This window comes from Boleophthalmus pectinirostris, unplaced genomic scaffold, assembly GCF_026225935.1.
Source record: "Boleophthalmus pectinirostris isolate CB_2022bp ecotype Guang Dong unplaced genomic scaffold, ASM2622593v1 HiC_scaffold_19, whole genome shotgun sequence".
Classification (NCBI taxonomy): domain Eukaryota; kingdom Metazoa; phylum Chordata; class Actinopteri; order Gobiiformes; family Gobiidae; genus Boleophthalmus; species Boleophthalmus pectinirostris.
Genome location: NW_026571140.1, coordinates 22,567,400 through 22,595,377, shown reverse-complemented (window position 1 = coordinate 22,595,377; position 27,978 = coordinate 22,567,400). Strand labels below are relative to the sequence as shown.

Here is a 27,978-nt window from a genome sequence, read left to right as displayed (position 1 = left end):
ATGAGAGAGATGCTCGGATGTGAGGCTTGTATTGAATTTCATACTTACTGTGAGTGAGATGCGGTTAACTTTGATGCCATTAACCTAAGCACAATGCACAAATGATATCATAGCGCAGAGTGTGTGTCCTTGTGTTTTAACCTTAGTCTGAGCTCGATCAATCACAACCCGCTTTGACAGTGATGAGACGGAGGAGCTGCCATGTGTGTCACTTCTATTTTCCCCACAGCAGAGATTAGCACACAATGGGCTCACCTACAAACTTTCAAACTCTTGCACTCAATGTGATATATGACAGGCGCTTATAGGGAAAATTCACCTGACACTCTTAGATGCTTGGTAAGTTTTGTTTTATTGCTATTTTGTGAAGTTTAGAGAAAGGTCTGTATGCCACAAGAGATTAGAAATGAATTTAAACAAAGGTGTGTAAAATTATACACAATAGAGTATATGGGATTTGTGGCTTGAAGGAGACCAGTGGTTGTGAAGGTACCACCAGATCTAAAGGCCTTTCATTTCAACATTTCTAGTGGAGGGTTCACCACCTGCTTGTCTCTGTGAAAATGTTCTTGCTTTGTCTACAATGTTACATATATGAATCCAGCTTATCTATCATGATAAGCAGGTTACAGCACTACGCTACATTACAATTCAGATCTGTGGAGAGTTGCCCCGATTCACAAAAGGAATGGATGTATTTTTGAGCAATAGAAACGCCCATAATGAATAAATGTTAGATATGTTTAATGTCATACCATGACTCTCCACCAGAAAAGTTGAACCTTTAATAAGACTATTCCTAGCCTAAACTGGTGCTAAACCAAGTCCAAAAATGGCCAATATCAGTCCTATAGCCGTTCTAAACAAGGACTAACCCAGTATAATATGGCATAAAGTAAACATCTGTTGTGAGGGACATTTTTAGTCTGTTTAGCTCAGTCCTGTAGTGAATAATGTTTTTTTTTTTTCTGCTCTTCAACTTGACATCTCGAGATTATTTCCTCACAATGGTGAGAGACACTATTAACAATCCATTACTATAACTGTCATATTGGTTTTACAGTTCTGGTGAGAGAGATTTCACACTTACAAGGTTTGTATGGAATTCCTATGGCTGTCAGAACTGCATACAGATCCATTTTATTCTGTAAGCGGAAAAAACTATGACAACAAGATGTCTTAGTAGCCTGCAGCTCATATCCTGCCATTGCGTCACTTCTCTTACATTAACATCTAATATAACCTCTATCACTTCTTACAATGGAAATCTAATGGCTTCTATGTGTAATACAAACCACTGTTGTGCTCCCACTTTTTGCTGCTGGCTTTTTTTCATTTTTGACAGGTCCCGTCCATAAATGTCTTCAGCAAACTGTTAGGTCCATGTATCATTGAACAAGTCCTCCATCGCTCACCAGATGCACAAATTGAAACAAACTTGCTGCTACGAAACCGTCCCCGACAGCCTTTTCAGTGTCCAAAGGACTGTGTTGGCGTGTATAATTGAGTAGGTCTTGTGGTCCAAACTGCAATGAGCTCTAAATGAATAATCGGCTGACGGCATCAAAACGGAGGCGGGCTCTGCTGATAAGCTGTCAGAGTGAATAATACAGAGATGCACATGTACATACAGTGTGGCGTCTTCTTGCCCTTATTTCAGTAGCACCTGATTTTCAGAAAATACATTTACTGTATAGGGTGAGCATACTACTTTCCAGTTTCCTTGTGACGGCACCCTAAGAAATACAGTACAAATGGCTAATCACAAAAAATATTGAAGCAGATATTATAGTATGAATTGTGAAATCATGAAATAAGATGACCTTTCTGTGTGGTGTTGTCTCCACATGCCTGCATATGTACAACCCTGACCCCGCTCCCTTAAAAAATGTGTTCCAAATCTTAGTGGAACTTTTCTGATTAAATAAGGAATCGTATCTTTGCTCAGGTTTTTCTTTTGCGTAATTGTGTTAATCAGTAGAATGCAGACAGCTACTGTTTTTAGCCCCATTTAATCTGCTTCTCTTTGTTCAATGCTCTCAGCAGAGGGCACTGTTCCCAGCAGAGGGCACTGTTCCTGTTTATACTTTATAAAACAAATGCTCAAGTGTCCAAAAGTGTTTTGCATAAACCATAATATCAGAGCTGTGATATGAGCTTCACTGGAGCACTTATATTTAGCTGTCATGATGGCAATAATCTTGAGTTTGTGCTTTATTAAACTGTTATTATTAAACTTCAGAAAGTCTATTGCAATGTTTATGCTTTGTGAAATTCAATCATTTTTATGCATTCAAATTTATAGGGCTATTTGGAGTAATAAGTAGACTTAATATTTAGGAATGACAAAAAAAAGTGTGTAACTTTTTGGTTCACTACAAGAAGAAAAATCTGAAGTTCTCAAATACAGCTAGTATTTAAATTTTTGATAGAAAGTGGGATTCTAAAGGAAAAAGAGTCCTGTTGAAGCGGGCATATTTTCTTTGATCCGTGAAATTCTCACAAGAGTAATAGTTTATTTAATAACATTTCCTTTTATCTGAAATTATGGCATGATATACTGACAAATATTCTCTTAAGATCACTGTTAAGAAAACAAAGCATATATTTAGTTAATATATTTCAAGCTGTTTCACATGTTAATTTGAATAACAATCCTTAAGTAAGGCTTTTGTATTTTGTATATTATTTTGAATGTTCCATATAAATAACAAGAAAGAAGTGCTTTGTTCATAGATATGAATAATGATAAGATTTTAGATGTCATATAATGCAAGACTTACTTTTTTAGCTTATAAGGATATAAAACAAAACTCTGTACCTTGTTTAGTTGTTTAATTTGACTCACACGTTTGGGTAATCATGAATATTCAGGCTGTAGATGCTCCAGTGCTATAAAGTTTGACTCTGCATGATTAAGGTTAAGGTTAAAGCACTTCATTCTCCCCATAGGGAAATGTTTCCTCTGCATTTCACTGGACTCATCTCCCTTCATCTACTTCTCTTCGCAGCTTCCCCTGAGAGTTTATTTATTTTATCGATATTTGACCTCATTTCAGTGTATACTGTTTTAAATAGAGTGTCATTCATTTTTATTAAAATGAGCCTCTCGTGATACTTGGCTCAGTGCCTTGTGGCCCCCCACGGATTCTTGAACCCCACTTGTCAAATTAAACATAATCGTAAGCCTTTAAATATTGCATGTATTTTAATAAATAATTAGAGCAAAGCTTGACATTTAAGTGACATTAATCCATTGCTAATGCAATCTTTATGCCAGAAAAACTGCATATACATACAAAGTTCAGAAGTGGAACATTTGTGATTAAGTAGCACTTGGAAACAATAGTAATTCACTTCAAAAATACAGGAGGTTTAGCTTTATTTGCATTGGTGTCTCTTATATGGTATGTCAAATAGAATTATGTGAGTTGAAATGGTGTATCGTGTTTTTTTATTTGGTGGTCTTTGTGTTCTTTAAAATTGCTCAAAAAGATCTTAAGACTTTACTAAAATGTGCTATTGCACAGAAGTGCAGTATCTCTGTGTCTCTGTGTGCCTGTGCTCTGGCTCTGCCCCCTGTTTTCTCAGGCCTCATGAATGAGTGCAGCAGCTGTGGCGGAGACTCCACTCTCTCCAGAAGACTTGGGAGCTGTACTTTTGGATACTCTTGAACACTTCCTGGCTACAGTGGGGGCTCTGCTACTGTTTTAGAAGTCAGCAGAAGTTATTGTCATGTTGTCCAGGGAGTTAAACTCTGTGGAGCAGGAGGACTCACCCAGGGCCACAGAAAGCTGCTGTGTGTGTATGCAAATACACAGGAGCAGCCTCATGCATAATGCTGAGGGCGGAGTGGTGACAGGATGTCAGCTCCTCTGGCACCGGACCCCTATGAGACCACACTCACTCAACTCACTCTTGGTTTTTTAATTCACCTGGAGATGGTTGGTTTTCTGCACTTCATAACAAGAAAAGAATGGTAACTTGTGCTATGATTCATTTTTGGGACAGACAGACTGTAGAGAATATGCAGTGACTATAGATTAGTGATTCTGACTGTTGTATGTGTATCTCTAGTGGCTTTGGAGCAAAAGTTCCATTGGTGGTTTGTGTATCCCTCCTCAAGTTATATATTTGCTACATTTAGAGTCAGCTATATTTATTGAGTTACTCCTTGTGTAGCGTTAATATAGCAATTGCTTAATCCTATTTAAGACCAGAATTATTTCTAATTTATACCTGGTTTGGATTTGGTGGTCCCTGGAAGGCCAGTGATTTTCTTTATACTTGCTACAAACTTTGCTATAGACTACAACATGTCTTGGTTTGGGATTTAACAACTTTAGGCCAAAAAAAAAAGACACATTTTATGTGTATATTTTTAGAGCCAACTTTTGTTTCATTACATTTTGCCCAGTTCCAGCAGAGCCTCTTTATGATAAATTGTCCTTATAATGGCTAATTACAATGGATTATAGTCTATCATGGACCTTTATGCGGAGTGTATGCAAAACACTTAACCCAGAAGATCAGGCCTCTTCCCTCTATTTCCTCTCATCTCCCAGTTTCATTATTTACTTATTTACTTCCTTGTTCCTCCATCATCTTAGTCGTCACCCCACCACCCTTTGTGCGTCTCTTGGCTTGAGTTTTTTGTCTTGGTAACAGGTTGTTAATGGGTAATTACCGCCGAGACAAAGGTTAGTTGAACGTGTTGATGGGATTGTGCTTTCATGGGAAGCGCTGGTGGCGAGAAGTAGCATCCGCAGTGATTGTCAGTGTGAGCTGTAAGTCTAAAAGTAATGGTAAATCATGCATGGATGTGATGTATGCCGTTTGTTGAGCAGCTCTGGGTTGTAGTGGCACATGCGCTGCCGTTAGAAGATGGATGTGGCAGGTTCTGTGTAATGCTTCTGTGACTCAATCTGTCTTGTGGAGAATGACAGTGTGCTACAATCGGACGAGATCTATGACCACACACACAGCACTCATGCACGCAGTATTAGAAATGGAGCGACCTTTATAAAAACTATATTAAAGAACTACTGGAAGTAAAAAACAAAACAAAAAAAAAACAAAACATGGCACACGGGTGGGCAAAATGCCAAAAATGTTTTACACAAAGATAGTGGCATTACTAGTCAAAATGGAAAAATAACAAACAATTTTAGCTTTTAAAAAAATCTGTAATACATTATTATAATTTGTATTATAATACAATCATTTGTAAACTATTTGTAAATAACCTCGAAGCCTTCAGTCAGCATATTTCACTAAAAATAGCTTTTCTTATTTTCAATTAGATTTTTATTGTCATATTGTCTAGATAAATGTTATTGTATTTATCATTATCCTATGCCCTACCCCATTCATAATGCACTGTAGAAAGTTTGAGTGCACTTTCTTTCACTTCACTTCACATTGAAACACCAGCATTGCATAATCTCTGCAGTTGACTACATCCAGTTCAGAGTGCGATGATTGACATGGTGTCTAAACCCTTGGAAATCAAGTGTTTCCTTTTTGTGCGCATTGTACTGTATTATGAAACATTTTTACTGGAAATATATTATCTTTGCAGCTATAAAGATTTTCTGTTGGGCTACTGTTTGTATTCTAGCTCTGAATAAATGAGTCATGATCTTTGGAGAAAAATGTGCAATGTCACCACTGGATGCTGTTACACTTTTAGATCTTAGAGTAGAGGCCTTCTGCTTTTAAGATAGACTGGTACAAAGTAAACAAACACTTTAACAGCTTCAGCAGCAGCTGTCTTCACTGTCTGAATTCATTTACCTCCTCATTTAAGGTGTGACAGCAAGCATCCACTGAGATTTTCCCCTTTATATCTGGTGATGTGCCTACCTCTGTACAAGTACTATGTTTAAGATACATGCCTGCACAGTCTCTCCTCACATTTATCATTCATTTTATCACCAACATGTCAACTCCGTAGTCAAACCATGATTCCTGATTTATTTTATTGTTGGACTATATGTGTTGATGATCCTGTCCCCAGGGCGTCAAACTCATGTATGTGGGATACACTATTTAGATTTAGATCACCGCGCCACCATCACATCCAGGGCCAATGTTCTTAGCCAGCCTATAAATATAAAATGGCTCTTCCTGTGGAACTTGCTTTTGTGAACAGAATGACACTTGTCATCAACATGTGATTACTTCTAATCATATTGTTTGTGACTTTTGCATATTTTCACAAGTTGCATAATAATAACTGCAGGTTGAAAAATGGGCACAGGGAGACTGTTGCTATAGAAACAGCAGAATAAAAGCACCCTCCCTGGTAACGACACAAGTTTTCATTTCTTCCTGTGAGATGGAAAGAGGTCTGCCTCTTTGTGTTTGCCCGCTCTCTTTGAACACACACTGTCTCCTCTTCCTCTCCTGTGTTCTCGTGCACTGGGTGCTCCCTCCCTCCATCCATTCCTCTCTCCATCCCTCTCCTCCTCCCATCTGCCTCATATTTCTGACTCACATCCATCGCACTTGGCTTTGACTGACAGCTTTTGGGTAATTTCATGACCAGAGGCTGCAGCACCCAGGCGGCTCTGCACCTGCAGCGCTAATGCAGCCGCGGCCAGAATAGGAGGAATAAATTATTGGTATCAATCATGAACAATCACATCAACTCATCTCATCCCATTTAACAGCGGAGTGCTTCCACCACACACTGGCATTTTGTAATAGAGAAATCTCCTAAGAGGAAACGGCTTCATCAAAGTAGATACATGCAGACTCACGTGCATGTAACAAGTCTAAACACACACACTTTCAGTTATGCAAGAGGGGTGGGGGGCTGGTGGACCAATAAAACTAATTAAAATGTATTTTTTAAAATAAACATCTTGTCTTGCAAACCTTCACTGTTTAGTCTTGACCTAGAAGAAATTATTTGATTATGTGACCTAGTTATAATAAAGAAATAAAATGAATTACAGGCAAAAACAAACAAATTTCAATACTGGTTTTAGATGAATTGAATTTGTTTTCAAAATGACTGGAGTGCAGACAGGAGGCACGTACCTGTTAAGCTTCCTTTGGTGTAGCAGTGGAATATCATCAACTAAGAGGACAGCCCCTCATACATAATACAAGCCCTCCACACAGAAGAGCTGAGAGGGATCTTTGCTTGTGGAGAATTGTGGCAGTAATCACATGTTTGATCTGCTCTATACATTCCACGAAGTTGACTGTGTACGCTTCAGCTCATTCAGAAAAACAATGCTCTTTCTGAAATGAGAAACGCTCTGACAGAATCAGGGGCATAATTTCACTCTCTCTTTCTTCCTTCTTGCATGCACTGTTGGTGTCTCTCTCTCTCGGGAGCTCTGCATCTGATGTTACAATAGTTCTATCTTCTCAAGCTGGGGTCTCGTTGGTGCTCAGGCTAATGGAAAACAAGGAAATTTCTGCTAGCACAAAAAAAGTTTATAATAAAAACAATATTGCCACCAAGCATAGCAGTGCCTATAGAGTTGTGACTTTGAAGAATTACATACTTATTTATATATATTTAATTGCTGTTATATTGAAAGTACAATGTGTAATTTTGGTACTATTACATTGCAAAGTCTTAATTTATTTATGCAATAGAATGTCGTTTGATTGCAAATAACATGCCTGAAATACATGTGTTATGCTTTCTATCAGATTATACAATCTGAGCTATAGTATACTTTTTTAAATTAAAATTTCATTTGATTGCAATTTTCAAAATAAAAACTGTTGTTCAGACCTCGTCAAACATGGTCATGGTCTGAAACATGGTCTGAAATTTATATGGTTCCTGTAGTTTATCAGTTCAGATTTCAGGCTTCTCTTGAATCTTAAATGCACTTTTGAACAGAATTCCACTGCTAAATCATACAACACAAATCACAAATGCAACACTTCTCAGGAAAATCACAATTGCAGATTTTGCCAAAATCTTTAAGCCCTTGTTTTAGGTTTGTTGGACCACTTTAAATGACCTCTGGTTATGTGTTGTTGGATCAGTTGATTTTCTTACTTATCTCCTTGGACCCATATGCAGGCAGCTTCTTTGTGCAACATCCTGCATCATTGTTATTGCACTTTTGACCTTGTGCTGCTTCGCCACAAACTTCAACTATGACTGTTACTGTGACTTACACTAGAGCACATGTCTGATTGATCACCTCCCCTTACTTTCCTTTCTCTGTTACAGATCCACATTGTGCTAGCTCATGTCAGGTGCCCATGTCCCTGTAGAGGTATTACAAAGCAGAGTGCTACAGCATATCCAGAGTTATCGGCCCAAGGGCACGTGTATACTATGCCTCTGTCTTCTTCTATTGTGCTTCTCTTTTCCAACTGATGCTGTAGCGGGGCTGCATAGAAAACTATATGTGCAATCATTACGATTATATGGTGCTAATTAGAAGTTTTTCTTGAGGAGCATTACTGATTGATTTTTATTTTATTTTAAACATGACAGAAGTTAAGATTTTGTTTACATTCACAAGTATAGGGCAACAAAAAGGAATACAAATACCTTATTTACATCTACATGGAAAAAGTGAAAACAAGAGATTTGTATCATTTGCTTACACACCATGACATATGACATTCACATAGTACATTCAATAATACAGAAGTAAATGTCCACCGTGACCCCTCCATGCTTTTCCGATGATTATTATGTAGGATTATGATCTGGCAATTTTAGCTCAAAAGAAAGTGAGAAGAATAGATAGAGTAATATACTAAGATAGAAAAGAAATCCTTCACCTAGCCTTTCTTAACCACTGGTCCTTTCTCAGATACAGACGCCAACTGCATTCTGTAAATCACAGACATCTAATCATCATTATTTGTAGCCACAGCTGCCCTGGGGGAGGTATAAGTCCCAATTTGTGCTTACAACCCAGTTGATCTCCACTCATCATTCACTGTCAAACTCATTCATACTCATACATAGGCTGGCTTGGGGAAGTGTCTTGCCCAAGGACATAACAGCAGCAATATTAGTTGGAACTGCGATTGAACTGTAATTTTTGTGTTTCAGGGCAAATCCTATAACACTGACCAGCTGTGGTGTTCACAATGTTAAGCCTGACAGTTGTGTGAAATTGAGTGAAATAGTGAGTTTATGTTGTGTCTAAACACGTCTTTCCCCCCACTCTCTTGTTGCTCCTGAGACCTCTGCTTTTGTGTGGGTCCGCTCAGCTGTAGTTGAGCTGTGTGTGCAGGTCTGTGATGCCCGCGAGCCTGTTTTATTGTGACACACACTGTTCGTACAAATGTGGAAGCCGGAGCATCTCGAGCCTGTCATCTTGTGTCTCGTGTATTCACAGGAGACAAACAACTCCACAGGGACCAATAAAGTGAAGAGCGGACTAAAACAGGAAGCTCCGATACAGTGCATGCAGGGGATACATTCGCCTTTAGCTGCCAGATGCTCTCCTCCCACAGTAAAAGCCCAAGAAAACTGTAAAGGCGTCCGCTCTTTCAGGTTGAGACTAATTAGGTAAATACAGCAATTGACAGCCGCTAATGAATTTCACTGGAGAAAAGGACTCTGAATTATTTACAAGAGAATTACTCGAACCGAGCTCTGGCCATCAGTTTAACAACATGCTGCGGTTTAGGATGCAATCTTTCTATCTGCAAGGCATAATTAAAAGTTATTTTTATTAGACAGACCTTTTATAACTCAATCAAAGAAAATCTGTGATTGTAGCAGCTTTTAGTAATGGCTAGTTCACATTATTTATTCACAAGGGAATACTTTATAAAAATGTTGTTTAGAATCCATATGCTATTGTCCCAAATCACCCGATATAACCTGCACTTCATTTCCGTGCACAGTCAGGGGCAGTGCGCAGTGATCACACTCTTTATGTCATTGAAATGGTCAGATAAATATAACAGCAGGCTCAGGCCAATCTAAATGTCAGTGAATACCAAGGAAAATATTGTAAGGTTGCATGTCTAACACTTCAAAAATACAAAAACATATAAAATTTGTAAACAGGTAAATAATATATACAATGACTTGGAAAAACGTAAACCAGTCCACAATGGCATTATGGCCATCTTAATATGCGGTGTGTAAGATATATATTGAATGAGAGGTTGAAATTATGGTTTATGTAGGGCTGTGCAATTAATCATATTTATAGCTGTGATTTTCAAATAGTTCCCTTCAAACAATTTTGTAAGCAAAAATACAATTAAATACCCTCTGTTCAGAATATGTGTGTGCCTGCAGAACCTAGAGCAAAGCCACTTTTCAATTGTCGCAAAACATGACATAAATTTGGTCTAAACAGGTTAATAATAGAAATTTCAATTATGAAGCGTGTTTATAATTTTGGCCATAATCAACATATTATTGTTCTATTTCTCTTCAAGTAGCTGTTTCTGAAAGAGCTATATTCTATGGTTAAATAACACAAGTCTCAGAGTGTTTCTATTTGAACTCCAAAAGCACTTATATTGCCATAAAACAGGAAAAATATTGAACAATGGAAATTCAACAATGGTGAAGCACATATTTTTCTCTGGCAGGGCGAATGAGTGCACATCAGAAAAGTGCAATGGCCGAAAACATATTTAAAACTGAGAGTGGATTTGAGGTGCTTTGGGAGAGAGAGTGCGGTATTGTTGTGCATTTGTAAGCATGTGGGTTTTTGTGTTTCGTCAGCAGTGACAAAGTGACCCAGTCCTGACCGCCAGCTACATTTTTATTAGAACATCTCAGCATAATAGTCGAATTTACCACATGCGGATACACACCCTGGTACACCCTAGGCTGCACACATACACACACAACCACACACACACAACCACACACACGCAAACCTCAACCACACAAACAAATAGAAAAGATTGCTTACCAGTGCTCGCTTTCAGCGTCCATTCTGCTTCTCTGCTCAAACACACAGTTAGCAGATTGCTGACTTCACGTATTTGATATTAGCCTTTGACCGCCGACGGTCTTCATGTATTTATGTGTGTGTGTTTGTGTGTGTGAAGGTTGTGTTTCAAGGAATGCACAGGAACGTTCTTTCTTCTTTCCCAGACCCAGGGGTAACTTAAATATTGAGTTGGCTGCCTCTTATTTGAGCAATAACACTATGAGCTAGTGGGGCTTCAGTGATTTTCATTGTCACATCTTTTCTAGTTAGATGGCTTTGCGGATATCTATGAGTTTCCCCTCCATTGACTCAGGGGCAGAGCTACATGGAGTGGAGGTGAACTCTCAAGCAGTTTTGTGGCTTAAACTTGCAACAAAAGGGCATCTCCGAGGAGAATACTACTATTACTACTGCTGCTGTTTGTTACAATAAAATCACACACTTGTAGCATTAATCCTATCAGTGACAAAACAGTTCTAAGTATAATCAATGATCAGGTACAGTAAATCTCTCTAAGAATATTACAGCACTTTTTGTGTATGGACACACATGCCTGCTTGTCTCCATGGAGATTATTGCTTTGTCTGTAGTGTGTATATATATATATATATATATATATATATATATATATATATATATATATACACCTCCGTAGAGAAAAGCGCCACCAGGTCAAGTTACTGGTCAAATATATGGATACTCACAGTAAGAATCCATGTTTTTCAAGCAGCTCTTTGTGCTATAAACACACCTGTAATTGAATCTAAAATTAAAATTAAATGTAATACTTTCCAGGCACATAAGTAGTATCTCCATGGACACCTGCAGGTGGCAGCTCCAGCACCAAAAAAGTTAGATTGGGCACAGTAGTATGTGCTTGTTTTGTCCCCAAACTCCTCTAAACTTTTTCATTAGTGTTTGTTGTTGCTCATAACATGGATCTCTGTGAGTTTCATCCTTATATTTGGAGTCATTTGGCGGTTACTTCTGACCCTTAAATTGCTCAGCTGTCAGGGTGCTGTAGGTCCATACTGTGGTGAAACTGTGGCTAATAAGCTGTCAATGCTGCAGGTAGTGCGTGCTGTTGTACACTACATTTTGTAACACTTCATAAAACTGCCCTCGGTGCTCTGGGCTTCAAATCACACACTGCATCTTTTCACCTCCAACAAACAAGTGTGTGCTCCTCTGCTTACATGGCCCAGGTAAATAACAGAAATCGCACTTTTGTGTCCACGAGTCCTGACACTGTCTATGTATTATCAGTGGATTTGGCAGTGCCTAAAGTAAATACATGCCTACAGTACAACTTCATCTGGAACTATTCTGCAGAATACACCCAAAGGTCTATTAGGGCTTTTATTTTGTCATGCCACTCAAAAAGTTATGTAGTTAATCTGTATATTGTTAGGATTTATGGCAGAGGGATAATCATTTAATCTACAAAATGTCAATTGTTTTTATTTAGCTATATAGCAGGTAAAAACAACTGAGAAATTTGCAAAGAATAAATGCAAAACATCCCTCCAGTTATTTAGTGTTATTTAGAGGGGTTATGTTTTTGTATAAAGGCTGTTTGAAATTATATTATTTTTCTTATGTTTGATCAATGATATGTTTCTTATCTTTTTGACAGGTTATCCCAACATCACAGCAAATCTAATCTGCCTCCTACTTTGCATTAATTTGTAAACATTGATTTAGCAAAGGTTGAATACCAGAACCCCTATCTGAATGCTCTCTCTTTATCTAGATCTAAAACAGACATAAAAAGTAAAGTTGCTTATAACATTATAACATTAAGTAGCTGGGTTGATGCAATAAAATTGCTTTTATTCAAAAAGTTAAACCTATTATGCTGATTCAAAGTGAGAATCTTTCCAAAGTCCTCTAAAACAGGAGGCTAGCTACGTTTGCAAATCTAAATAAATGTGCAGTCATGTGAAGTTCTCTCCCCAGCCGCTTCCCTCTGCTCCGGCCTTATTTTGGTTGGTTCTATTTCTGACGCACACTCCTACCTGTTTGTCCTATCTCCAGACGCCACTGTGCACCTCTCCCTGACACTGCCGGGGATTTACTCTCAACTTAGCCTCCACTCACATCCCGGGGGCGTGAGCGTGTGTCAGAGGGCCGTGAAACATGAGTCAGCTGTATTCTGGGGTTACCATGGTGACCGAGGCTATCTGGTTCATTGAATTTACTACAAGTTTTCAGTGCTTCGATGTGACAGTGATGAATTTGTAAGAGAACTGGAAGCATTTATAGAGGGCACTGCCATGGCGTTGACCCCATCTCGCAGTGTTAGGTGCAGTGGGTAGTTAATGACCTACATTAAAGGTGCACTCTGTACATTTTCTGTTGTGGAGTATGCCATCTGCTTGTCTCCATCCAGATGCTATTGCCTCACCTGGAATGTTTCACAGTATGGCATTTAACTTATCTATTATGCATTTTTTGCCAATTAAATTTTTACCTAATTAAAGGGTTATTGTGAGCGTAATCACCTTTCCACAGATCTGACCTGTAACTAAACTTACACTCAGACAAACTTCATTGATCCACAAGGGAAATTATTTGGACACAGTAGCTCACTCATCACAATATAAAGCAGCAATATAAATGGTAATACACTCTAAATAAGTAGCAAAAATAGCAAGAAACTGGTATCAAGGCATGATTAAGCAAATGTATTTGTAAAAGTACAAATAAAATATAGAAATATACTAATGCACAATATATATCTCAGCTATAAGTGGGTAAGGAGAAACAGTGCAAAGATGAAATAGTGATTGAATGATCTGTTACTGCTGGTGTCACCTTCTAATCTCCACAGTGATAGATAGAAGATAAAAGTTTACTGTGGTACATTCCAGACAAAGCAATGACAGACCCACCACTAGAAAATGCGCATACTACGCTTTTAATTAAACGGAACCAAAAATGGTAATTTATCCTTTATTGACCCCTTGTGGTTGGAGTTAGCAAGTTGACCTATACCATATCTATTATTGGCACTTTAAAGTCTTCATGCAGCACTTTTCAGCCCAATTAACTTGGCTTTCTTCATATCTGACACAGACTAGCTTTTATCTCCAGTGAGTCCTACCTAAACGGCGCAGACAGTTGACTCTAAGCGCTGTCCCATTTGCTTAAACTATTTGTCAGCTGTCCGACTCAGAGCAGGAGATATGCTCGACCTGGTGCACGACAGACAGTAAGAGGTGAAGTATTTGTTCTTGTGTGATAAATATAGACAGTGAGTGGGTGGAATAAAAAAATAAAAACATTGGAAAAAACAAAGACTTTCTAACAGCCAAGTCAAAGAACAATGTAATGACACCAGGGGACATACAGGTAATCATAGCCAGGAAGCCACGTAATGACAATTAGTCAGCGGTGCGATCATACAAATAGACAGATAATTGAAGGAGGATGGTGGCTAGACTGGGTGCATGATGAGATGTGGACATAAGAGAGGCAGGACGGCAACTCGGGCACGTCTCTCATAAATGTAAAATAAACAAGAGAGACATCTGAAGAGCGGCTGATTTAAAAGTTTTAAATGGAAGTTTTGTCTGTATGGCAAATGGCAATTTCTTTAGCAAGGTAAACAAGATAAAACCACATTCATTGAAATACATAACTAAGGAGAGGGGAGTTACTGAAAATAATACATATTTTTATGTGATTAGTATCCATTATTTTTATTGTTTTTGACCTTGAAACATGATTTTGAGTATGTTTGCTATTTTATGTTTTAGAACTTAAAATAATGTATGAACAACACACATTTTGTGTCACGTGACCCATGTGCAGTTGTAATGAAAGCAATTTGATGATAGAAAACCCACAATGAGTCTATATTGACTTAAAAACTTCACAGGATTCCTACCTGTGACAAAACAATCTGGGTAAAATGGAAATTGTATAATTTCTGAGGCTCAGAGCAATACATCTTCATAATGAATTAAAAAGCACAAATTAAGCAAAATTATATACCACAGTATGTTTTGGATAAGGAAGCAAAGTTACAATGTTGTTTAAAGCTAAAGTACATTTTTTCATGTTTACTTTAAATTAAACAAAGTTATGCAGTGTAATTTTTCAAATAAGAGATATTTGTTGTCATATTGCCCATTATGTTTTTGCACATTTTTGATAGACTGCCATAATATTGTCTGAATATTGTCACTGGAATAAGACATTAACAGATTGAGATATTCAGTTTTGTCACTTTTGCCCACCTCTACAAAGAGGCAAGGCAAGGCAAGGCAAGTTTATTTGTATAGCACAATTCGTACACAAAGTAATTCAAAGTGCTTTACAGAATAAGAAATACATTAAAATCATAATAAAAACAAATCAAAACATAAATAATCAGAGGTAGATCCTTGAGAGAGCGTCCATAGTTGCAGGGTTTACATATGCTCAAATTCATATTTACATGTGACAATTTACAAAGAGGATTTAAGTATTTACATGGTGAAAGCTGTTCCCTTAGGGACACAGCAACACGACAAGGCCATGGAGACATCTTCTATGAATACTTTTTATGAAACCGTGTTACTTTGAATTAAGATAGATTAACATGTTGACACCCACCTGTGAAAGAAATGCATACGGTTGTGAGAGTATGTTTTCTATTTTTCTTAATAACACTGTGACATTCAAAACCATTTTCAAAACAAAAATTGCATGATGAAGTACTGTTAAGTATTCCTCTTAATTTAGACAAGTATTAAATAACTAAATACCACCAAATGAAAGAGTACCCCTAATACAGGTACTCACAGTTAGTATTCATGTATTCAGTTACTTCCCAACACTGCTTGTCAGCACAAATGGTAATAGAAGAGCAATTTGTTTAAAAATGTGGTTGCAAGTTCATACAATGCAACAAATAACTTTATGTCTCAGATAAATCTCTTTGTAACTACTTTTACAAAAACGATTTGTGAACTTTGTTTTAACTTAACATCAGTTTGATGGCCTTGTTAAAGTTACATACAACTTGATATTTCTTTACCTTTGTTTAATCTAAAAATATGATGTCTTGAGTACAGAGATTGCAATATAAAACAGTAAAATATTTTCTGAAAAATCCTCATTGAACCATTCCTAATTGTAAACTGAGTCTTAATCACAATGTCTCTATTAAAAATTACAATCAGATCAATCAGCTCTATTGGATGGTGGGATCCATAGCATAAACAGAACTGTGATCCCAATTCTCTGCTCTTTCGTCTTTCCTCCTTCATTGCGACTATTGAATCAGCGCAGTCAATAGCTCTACACAGCGTAACTCGGAATGATGCATTTGATTTGTGGCCCAGTACGCGCTGGAGAAGAGGGGACCAGGGTGTGATTTATGAGCCAGGGGCCTTGTGGTCAGGTCCTATCAGAACACTCCAACCCTCTCAGCTTCTCAGCTCCTCAGACACACCAATCTGCACCATTCTTATGTAGATCTCTGGACACAGCCAATCCATCACTAAAAAGTTTACAAGTTATTGGGCATTTGGACATAGTCACACACTCCACTTTTGTGTTTAAAGACTCTCTTAAAATCCAGTTACAACCAAATTACAGGCAGTGGACCTTTTAAGTCCGTAACAACCCTATCAGTTGGAGTTGGACGTTCAACTAGAAGACCTAAGCTAATTTTACTGGCAACTTGTATGCAGACTATTGTGGTGACCCCTAGGAATATTAAACCATTGCGTTATTATTATTAATATGTTAAACGTACAGTATACAACTTTCTGGTTCAGATATCACATTACCTGTATGATTCTATGGAAATAGAAAAATTACACCATTCTCCATTTTATGCCATACTGCAGAAGATTAGAGCCTCAGGAAAAAAAGGTTTTATTGTAGTCTTTTTTGACTAAATGATACATATAGGGATGTAACAATAACTGAAATATCGTGATATCGTATCGTCAGAGTTCTCACAATAATATCGTGGACCATCACAGTATATTGAATTGCAAGTTCCTTTGCTTAAATTAAGAGTTATGGTGCAGCAATAGCTAAAATAATACAGAGGAAACTACATAGACCATGATCCTTTGCTCTATTTCAGTGCAGACTACAAGAAGAAATAACAGTTCTAAGCACTTTTAAATCTAAGAACTTAAGTGTTAGTCACAAAATATCACAATAAATATCGTACCGTGAGATTGGGTATCGTGAAAATATCGTATCGAGAGATTTGGATATTGTTACATCAATAATCATGAGCTTTCCCATGATATTGCAATAAATATCGTACAGTGATACTCATACCATGACAATATCGTATCGTGAGACTTGGATATCGTTACACCCCTAGTGACATACTGTGGTTTTAAAGAATAGAAAGATCCAGTTACACCTATTCATTCTGATCATCCAAAATTGAGTTTAGCGTCACAGTATTTTTGACGTTGCTGGAGATGTTATTAAAATCTGGTAGTAACAAAAGGTTTAAAAAAGTAATCAGCTGGACTGACCACACTCTTGAAAACAGTGGTCTTTTTTGGGGATTTGTATTTTGAGCTAACACAAGTGAAACAGAAGGTTCATATCTACCTCAGAAAGGAGAAGTTCCAAAACTAACCTTTTGTTACTATGAAACACTCTTAGATGACTGAGACTAGATATATTGGTGTTAAGTATAAAAAGCAGTGGGGCAGGAATATTACCTTGGAGAGCTCCTTAGTTTAATGTACTCAAGCATACTGTTGTCATGAATGCAATTTATAATGGCATATTATTTTTTTTTATGAAGACACTCTTAGCCTGCAACATACTTAGAACCACTGAGTGCAGGAGTCGTAATGTGTTTGCCTAAGGAACAAGAGCCTCGGAGATGAACTCAAACAGAAGTAAAGCTTGTCATCCTGTCTCTTAAAGATTACTTTGCTGCAGTGTATGTATCCCAGTGCAGCAAACATGTGCATATGGCAGGAAGTTGTATTATTCATGTGTATGGAGAGGCTGAGCGCATCATACACTCAAGGGGCCTAAGCAACATATACAAGGTGTGAGGACATGTGTTTTCCCTGGTTGTGCGTTCATTTGTGACCATGTTGTTTATGAATATGGAACTTTGAATGGAAAGGCTTCACAGCAGCAAAGAGGTGGCCGCACACTGGAACCCGCTACACTGTCTTTTGTTTTGTCTGTCTACACTTTTAGATATAGCCCAACTAGAACTTTCTATAGCCAGTGTATGCAGTGATGCATTTACCTTATGGTAAGTTTTCACTGAATGCCTCCAACAACTTTGTAGCAGGCCATTGCTTGGTTGAGGCTTTAGACCGGGATGGGGGAGGTTTTTCTTTTTGTGTATATTTTTATAAATCTTTTTTAATGATTGATTAATGATTTATTGATTTTTGAATATGTATATATTAGGACTGGGCAAAAATAAAAATTTTTAATCACGATTAATCGCATGAGTTTGAGTGATTAATCACGATTAATCGTGATAAATCGCATGTTATACGCAAAACCAATTAATGAATTAAAAAGTAGAGTATAGCGCTCTTTTATTGGAAATGTAAATGAACAGCATTTCTTTCACAGGGGAACCCTCAGAGCCTTCAAGGTATTCAGGAAAGGCTCAAGAAAAAATACTGAATGGACATTTGTACTACTATTATATTTATTGAATATTTTTTATGCTGTGAGTAATAAACACTACACTATTAATAATTTCTAGATCAGTGTTATAAACGTGGATTGATATTTCTTAGGAAACAAAGGGTTAATATAATGGAATGGAAATGGACCAATCACATTTTTTTCTTCCAATGGTATCTGGGTAAATCAGTTAGTCCAGCACTGAACTAAAGAAATAAGCTCAGCTCAGAGCCGGTGCCCGCAGCTGAACCTGCGGCTGAGGCCGCGGCTGGCGGAGGCTCGGGCACGTTGCATCTCACGTGGTCAGAAAAAAACTGAAAAAAGTGTAAAGAAAAGACGTCCGGAGCCCGCGGCCGGGGCCCGCGGCTCGCGGAGGGCATGTTACATCTCACGTGGTCAGAAAAAAGTGAAAAAAGTGTAAAGAAAAGATGTCAAACTTAAAGAAACGCTCGTGGTGGACTTTTTAAAAATAAAAGCCAGTGAGAAACAGACGTTTATAATAAAATAAATAAATAAATAATAAAAACTTCGTTAACAGCGTTAAAATAATTGTCGGCGTTAATGACTTAATTAGTTAACGCAAAGTTAACGCGTTAATGTGCCCGGCCCTAGTATATATATGTAAGATGTATTGTACACCTATATTTTCAAGGATTTCAACTACTTGCAACTACTGCTACTACTGCTACTGCTACTACTACTATTGCTACTGCTACTACTGCTACTACTACTATTGCTACTGCTACTGCTACTACTACTACTACTACTAGTGCTACTGCTACTGGTACTACTACTGCTACTACTGTTAGCTGCTACTGCTACTACTACAACTGCTACTACTACTACTGCTACTATTAGGATAATACTGCTACTACTACTCTTGGTACTACTACTACTACTACTAGTGCTACTGCTACTGGTACTACTACTGCTACTACTGTTAGCTGCTACTGCTACAACTAGTACTGCTACTACTACTACTGCTACTACTACTGCAACTGTTAGGATAATACTGCTACTACTACTGCTGCTACTACTACTACTGCTACTACTACTGCTGCTACTACTACTACTGCTACTACTACTGCTGCTACTGCTACTACTATTACTGCTACTGCTACTACTGCTGCTACTACTACTGCTACTACTACTACTACTGCTACTACTGCTATTACTACTACTACTACTACTGCTACTACTACTGTTACTCCTGCTGCTACTACTACTAGTACTACTGCTACTGCTACTACTACTGCTACTACTGCCACTACTACTGCTACTGCTACTGCTACTACTACTACTGCTACTACTACTACTCCTACTACTACTCCTGATACTACTACATACTTATTTTGCCACTGTTTTGTTTGTAGAAAGCTGCCTCTACTAAAACACAACAGAACTTTATTTAAATGCAAGTCCCGAGAGGGTTGCACTTTGAGTGACAGGAGGACACAGCGGACAAAAACATGAGTAATTACTCCTGCTGCGTTTTGTGACGATCTACAGTCCGTCTTATCTGTTTCCACGACAACCAGGCAGACCGTTAGACAAAAATTACCCCATAAACCCATGTCCCTAACCTTTTCCATCACATTAGTTGGCAAGTGCTGATCATTCAGACAATAGACAGCACCTGTTTGTGCCAGGCAGCTGCTATACTGCACTTTGTATGTGGGAGAAAAGCATTTGTTGCATTCAATTTACTGGTGCCCTTAACAAACACAGACAATTTAGCAGGAGCAAATTTTAGTGCAGTTTTTGATTTTGTTTATTCAGGCATAACATTGTCAACAGATCATCTCTTAATTGTGCACCTGTTGTGAATGGAATATTGTTGACAGTAATTGGACATTTTGTAATTATACGTTGGTGTTAAAAGTGTGAATGTAAGGATTTTCATAATTAGATAACTGGGTTTGATCTTCAAATCTGCAACACTTCTGGGGTATTCTCCTGGTAACATTTGATACACACAGAGAGCAAAGACTGTGGTCTTGTATTCATAATGTAACTCAAAAATGTTACTCATACCTAAAGGCCTTATATCATGCAAAATGAACTCTTGTGAGCTTTAAGTCAAGTTATAATGCTGTAACCTCTTCAAAAACAGTGGGGCAAAAACTGTTGTTGTGTCCTTAGGCAAGACACTTCACCCACATTGCCTAGTAGTGTGTGCGTGAGTGATGGTGGTGGTCAGAAGGCCGATGGCGCAGATTGGCAGCCTTGTTAGTCAGGCAGCTGTGTAGTTTTACAAACAGAGTGGAGCATTTCCTGACAACACAAGGTGGAATGTTAAACATGTGTGACTAAAACCAAACACAACTCTAGTTTGTGATATGGAAATAACATTATACCATAGATCAGAAAATAGAGTAATATGGGCCCTTTTAGCTGGTTCTGATAAAAAAGTGTGAGAATTCATTAGTATTTAGTTGTGTGTGGAGCCAAACTTTTAGCAAGTGGTCTATATTGCCTATATTGTTATGCCTAATTTGTATAACTCATCACTTGTAGACACCAGATACTTATGTATTCACAACTAAGCAAAACTAAGTCGTATTTACAGCTCTGCTAAGTATTGTGTTAGCCTGCACTGCAAAAATGTGCTGATTTGGACTTCTCCCATCTGCTCCAAAAGCCGACTGGAGACAGGAAGAAGCACAAAGAGAGCTAAAGGGGAGAGGTGAATTGGGCTGGAAAGAGAATGGAGAAGAATCTGAAATGAATCTGTACCGTCCAGATGGTTGGGAGTATGTGAGCATGCATGTTAGCCGCTCATGTGGACTTCTGTTGTTGAGGTATTTATTTAATGTGTGTTTGTGAGTTTAGTCTTACTTCAGACAAATAAGAACATCTGGTGCTTGTGCAGTGATCCTATTCCAATATAGAGACACACACTTCTGGTCAGCGCTGATTGTGAACTGGAATATACTGGTCACTGGGGAGCTTAGGGTTTGCTCCTTTAAACACTCTTGCACACAGTGTTCTCAATGATATAAGGTTAATAAATCAATAGACATCGCTATCTGAGAAACAATTACTGCTGGCTTCAATACAGGCCGCACACACACAAACACACACGTGCGCACATGGTCTGTTCAGTATAGGTTATCTTAGGACCAAGCTGGTTAAGTATTTTCCTGGAAGTATTTTTCAGGGTGGAAAAAAACAGTGCAATTATAGAAGTGGGGAAAAAACATTCTTTCTTTAAAATGTCTTATTGTTTACATTACATTTTTAATCATTGTTCATTATCATTTAAGAAACTCATGACAGCTGACCTGACTAAACTGACAAACTGACAAAGCATATCATTATTAGCATTACATTTGTTTTTGTTTGTGTAATGCCCACTTCTATTTGGTCTAGCTTTAGAGTTATTTAGTCCATATACTTTTGTGTTACTGTGGGAGTAAATGATATGAAAGATTCGCTGTCTTAGCCTTGTTTAAAATGCACAGAGTGTCACGCGTTCTTGTACATGCCATATGCAGAGTGCTATAAGTGCTCTTATTTCAACATGTTTGTTTGAGTGCTCAGTGTCAGGAGATTTGAATGGTCTAAAAGGTAATGCATTCTCACGACCCATGCCGCTAAAACAACAGTAATGTGTACTTGTTTAAATATGAATGTGACTAGTGTAAGTGTCATGGGACACTATGGGTTATGTTCACAATCATGAATTTGATGTTTTTTTTCAGATGGAAGACTAACACTATGAAACATTTCTTTGATAGAATATTAGGGTCAAATAATGGAACCACTTTTTGAAATTACTGTGAGTTAAAACAAAAAGCAAAAAATAATTTGTTTATTTAAGCTGACGGAAGACTTGTTTGATCCAGTATTTGGTTTCATGTGGTCCAGAAATTAGCCATAAACCAGATCAACAAATCTGCAGCTCAGTTTTAAACTATTCATGGTTTTCAAGAAAATGAATTGAATGATTTTGTAAGGACCTTTCGTTATTTAAAAGATATAATATTTGATTTGAATTGCATTATTGCTATAACACCATTGTCCTGTCAAAACCTTCAGCTCAACAAGGAATAAGTAGAACTCCTTCTTGAAACCCTTGAATAATAATGAATAAGAATTCTATAATGTCCCATGAACAAAACCTATTGGCCTGAGATGTATCAACAATACAGCACGCAAAATTTTGAGAATTCTCTTGATACCAGAAATATCAATTTGCTAGCTCTTCACATCTAGGCATAGCTAATCATAAGAGGAGGTGTGACATTGTGTAATCATAGAATTGCATGGGAGGGCAGGCTTGTTACAGCAGCAACACATGTCCTAGCACTTAGCACAAACTTAAGTGATGCAATTAAAAGCAAGGTCCTCTGTTAATAATCTGAAGTGAACTTAAAATGTTCTTATATTCTCTTCTCTTCTAGCTCAATCATGTGGAGGTGTAGTACAAGGCCTGAATGGGACCATAGAGTCGCCCGGGTTCCCTCACGGTTACCCCAACTACGCCAACTGCACGTGGCTCATCATCACGGGCGAGAGGAACAGGATCCAGCTCACCTTTGTCACACTGGCGCTGGAGGAGGACTTTGATATTGTGTCAGTCTACGATGGGCAACCGTCGCCTGGCAACTTAAAAATGAGGTAAGAAAGCAAGGCATTTCTGAAATAAGTTTGGTCTGGATTTATGTGTTTTTGTCTCTACTTGCTGCTGGATTTCAGATAAAAAGGTTTGCCAGTAGGATTGTTCAAAAAAATATACCCAGACACTAGTCAATAATAAAACTAGATACCTATTTGAAGGAGTATTGATTCTGATCACATTAATTGGACAAAATTGAAATTGGTATTGTATTTGTAATTGGTGTTATTAAAGAACTATTATTTCTGTTGAAAATTTCACCCTATTATCTAAAAAGCTGTGTTTTTTTTTAATTTTTATTTAATTTTTTTATTCTCATTTTATTACTGAATCGTTATCGAGCATTTTCCTATTGTATTATATTAAAATCAAGTGTGAAAGTCTTCTGCCAGCTCTACTAGTGAGGCTATTTTAATTTGATGGTTGAAGATTTGTTGATCCATTACAAGATTCAGACATTATTGGATATGATATTTTACCGTACTTCAATTAGAGACATAGAATAGATGTATATTTTGAATAAATTTTGTAGTAGTGGTAGTATTAGCAATATTATTAGAGGTATAATTAGTACAAGTAGTAGTAGCAGCAGCAGCTGTGTTTTGGCATGTAGGAGTACAAGTTGTGTGATAATAGTAATTATAAGCTGGTATTGTTTCTAGTTAAATTTACTTCAGGAGTATGCTCATATAAAAGCAATACGTATATATATATTTTTTTACAACAGATTATATTTTTGTAAGATTTGGTAAAATGCTCTATTCTAATGAGCCTTTAATAACATCATAAAATCCAGTACCATTGAGAACTGCCAGTGGTGTGACAAAGATAAAGTCACACACTTAATTTGTTGGAAATATCAGGAATGAGATATTGATGCATTGGCAGTGCTAGTGTTTGGCGAGTTGTGTGACTGTAATATTGTTGCATAAAGGGCAAAGAGAATGGCATTTACAGAGTTGGCATTCAGTGGGAAGCTTATTCATAGTGCTGTGGTGTGTGGGAGGAGAAGCAGAGAACGCACCAAGCAGGATTCGAGGTTACTGCTGCTGTTATGAAGAACAGTGGGCTTTCCCTGACAACATCATATACTTGTATTATGTGACACTGAGTCGATGCTTTATGTTAACTGCTGAAATGAGTCGCCTGCAGTGTGAATACTGAGTGCACGTATTGGTTTTCTCAAAGCCAAGTGTATTTTCTGCATTTATACTGGCTGGATTTGCACTACTCTGGCAAAGCCAAGGCTGCAAGGCAATGCCATTCTTTGTCAAAATGTCTTCCATTCCATGTGTATATAAAAGCTTGGGAATGTATTATTTTACTAAAATATACATTACTTTGCTAATGATTTAGCTTTAGAAATCCAGTTTTATATTTTAATCCATAATAATTAGTAATTATGTTGAGTCAAGGTTGACACTCTATCATTGCAGCTTCTGAGTGGTAGAATTCAACTTGCTTTTGCTATGGACAGTACCTGGATGACTGAAGGATTACACAGACAAATGCATTCTTACAACCTGTATCAAGTGTGTGATCTTTGAACAAAATTGGTGATTTCACTCTCGGCGTAGGCGATGCTGACAAAAATCATTATCTCTTTTTTTCCCCCATGATATTCAGACAATATTTGAGCAGAGGATCAGAGATGTGCTTTATGTGCCTGTAAATGCCATGGTTCAGGTTCATGTCAAGCACAAATGTGAATGGATAAAATTACTTTAAGATCACTTATCAATATATTGTGCACAGCTATTTCTAATCACAACAGTTTTGAGCCATATGCTGTATATAGCACATCATGTCATACACAGTCAGTAATGCTTATTATCTGTATTTACACATAGAAAAGAAAGCCTGAAAACAAACATGGTAACAGCTTGATGAGATACAACTACATGAAATATATGGGTCTTGTATATCACAGACAGACTGCACTAAAATTAATATTAGGTTGCCATATTTGACAATACTTTTCAGATGTTATTTGTAAAGCTCTGAGTTGAGTTTAACTTAAGAGCCAGCATGTCAGACAAAAAACACAGGCTTTGTTAAAATTCAGTCCCTGCTTATGTACTTATGACAAGCCATCAAAATTCTGTTTCATTTTTAACACCATAGCATTTTTGTACACTTTACTGTTCAATTCAGTTTCACACAAAACAATCATTTCCTTTACTTGACAAATGTTTCATTGTGAGAGGCTTAAATTAAAGAAAGACTCCATTGTCACAAAAGTCGCTCAGACTTGCAATCACTGCTTAAATTGTAATAATAGTATTTTGTCTGTTAGGAGGATGATCGAATAGTACTTATACTGCTGTGTCAGTTTTAATGTTTGTGTTTCAGTCACAAATTTTTAACGCATTCTCTGTGATTATCTTTTGCCATAAAATCAAAAACTATCTGGCCCATCCATCTCTTGTTGTCTAGGCTTGGGGCTAACTCAAGAAGTATGCTGTCTTATGCTGTGAGTATAGTGACCCCTAATGGCTGGATTAAAAATTATGCAACTTGTTTGATAAAGTTTATTTGATAAACAAGTTAGACCTACATAGTAACAACAACATGATATGAGTGCTCCTAATTCAACAATTTGTGACATGTCAGGAAAAATCATGTCATTTATATTTTTTTCAGCAAATATTCAGAGAATTACACATTAAAATGCGTCCTGTTCCCCTTTGGCTGTCTGGTGTTATGGCCATGAGCAAACACCACCGTCACAGCTGAATGATCAGCACAGTTTTACTTTTACTCACCTGGATCACTCCTGCTTTAGGTCAGCTTCTTTTTTAGCAGTGTCACATTTGATTTTAGAGGCATCTTTAACTTTAGTGGTCATGGTGGCAAAAGCAGTGGAGATGTGTTTTCAATTGGTGGCAGCAAAAACAAAGGAGGTAGTCGGTACTCACTGTTAAACTAGCAGTAGCAATAGGTCAGAATAAAAGTCAGTAGGACAAAGAGTAGTAGTGTTATATTTTTATAATATATTTTGAATAATACATTTGTGTAAAATATATGTTTTATTGCTAATAATACTTTGAAAACATTTATTCTTATTGTGAGCAAGCCAAGTTACAGACCTGGTGACGTTGCCTACTTAGAGATAATCAAGTAAATTGCAATACTATGGACCATGCAAAGCGACACCATCTCCAAAGAGACCTTCCACCTGAAAAGTTACATAGTGCATATTTAAATAGTAAATGCACACAGTTACTATTGGGTCAAAGTTCTTTTTGCCATTACTAGGAGGTTTACGCAGCATTATAAAAGTCACAGAATTAGACAGATATCAGTACGAGGGGCTGTACTAACATTAATACAGTGAATCATATTTAAGATGATTATCTCAAACGTGTGAATCATCTTCAGAATAGGTTCACTGTCCTTGCACCTCAATCTTGCTGCTGGTTAGCGTCCTTTCAGCAATTGATAAATTAGGGGTGTGGAATGTTAGAAATGTTCCACTCTGCTGTCAAATGGGGCCTTCTGTTTAGTAAGAATATATTTAGCATAACATTATCTTGCTGTGAGGTATTTTTGGAGCTAAGGTGTTACCCATGTCACATAGACTGAGGTGTCAGAGGTGATAATTAGTATTAAGTTTTTCACACTTTATTTCAAATCACACCTACGCTTAAACTTGATCTTATTCATTTTGACTCTGCGGCTGTTGGCCTCAGGTGCCGAGAGCTCTCACTGTGAACTCATTCCCAATACTCTTCAAATCGAGAGACTAAGCAGCGAGTAGCACTGAGCTTACAGGCTAACACACCTTAAGCTAAGTTCAGCCATCAGCGCCTCACTGTGACTACATATTGGACTGGAAATGTGAATGATAAGGTAGGTACACTTGGTTTTTCAATAAGGGAAATTTATTCTCTGCATTTTATCCATTCTATAAAGCTTCTGAATGTCTGGAGCAGTGGGTGATCACAGCACAGAGTCCGGGGCCCTTTTCCTGGTCTTGAGCTATGGGCTGATTGGTTCATGGTCAAGAGTGCCTCATCATTAGCCTACTGTGCATGTTTTAGTCTGATGGGAGGAATTGTAGTTCTCACAAAAAGGGCCCACCTGGCCTGTAAATTAAACTCAGAAAACCTTCCTAAGTTCCTAGGTTAAGGTACTTTATTGATCCTGCAGAGAAATCTGTCCTCTTGATCTAAGGTGGTAATGCTAACTACTTATGTTGATTTCAATTAATCAATTCAAGAATTTATTTTGGAATGTATTTTTATTCGAAAGTTTGAAGTGGAGTGTAGGGCTGAGTGACTAATGCAATTTTCACTCATTTCTAATAATCAATGGTATACTCTGGGCTCTTAAATTGATGTCCATAGCCGATCCTCTGACAATAAAACTTGTGTTTTGGAGCAGAGTTCAGACAATGGAGCGAGAATTGTTACTATATATTTTTATGGTAATGATTCAAAGTCTGTATCGTTTATTATCAGGAAATAAATTTAGGGCCTCATTTATCAAGTATTTGCTCACTTGCTAAAAAGCAAAAGCCCAGTGCAATTTTTCACAGAGACGCTAAAGAAGCTAAAGTAGCTTTGCTCCATGAGTGAATGAATCTGCAAAACTCGGCATTTTCACTAACATGCGCAAAATCTGAGGCGGAGGAAATGCAAATTAAGTTGTTTAACGCCTTCTGTCTGGTTTATTAGAATTATCAGAGATAAAACTGTGTGATAATTTAGTATGTTGGAGAGACAGGTACAAACTTTTCACAGGCTTGCTGCTGCAATTTGTGCACCTATAGAGCATTTGATATTGATTTGAAATGCTTTAAATGATCCACAAGAACAG

General features: G+C 37.5%; 1 protein-coding gene across 1 annotated transcript in view; it reads left to right on the top strand.

Annotated features, from left to right (window-relative positions):
- Positions 1 to 27,978, top strand: part of LOC110175400 (CUB and sushi domain-containing protein 1) — a 324,734-nt gene that overhangs the window by 58,541 nt on the left and 238,215 nt on the right. The window contains 1 exon segment of the mRNA XM_055154309.1: positions 22,943 to 23,159. Coding sequence (XP_055010284.1) covers positions 22,943 to 23,159 — 217 coding nt within the window.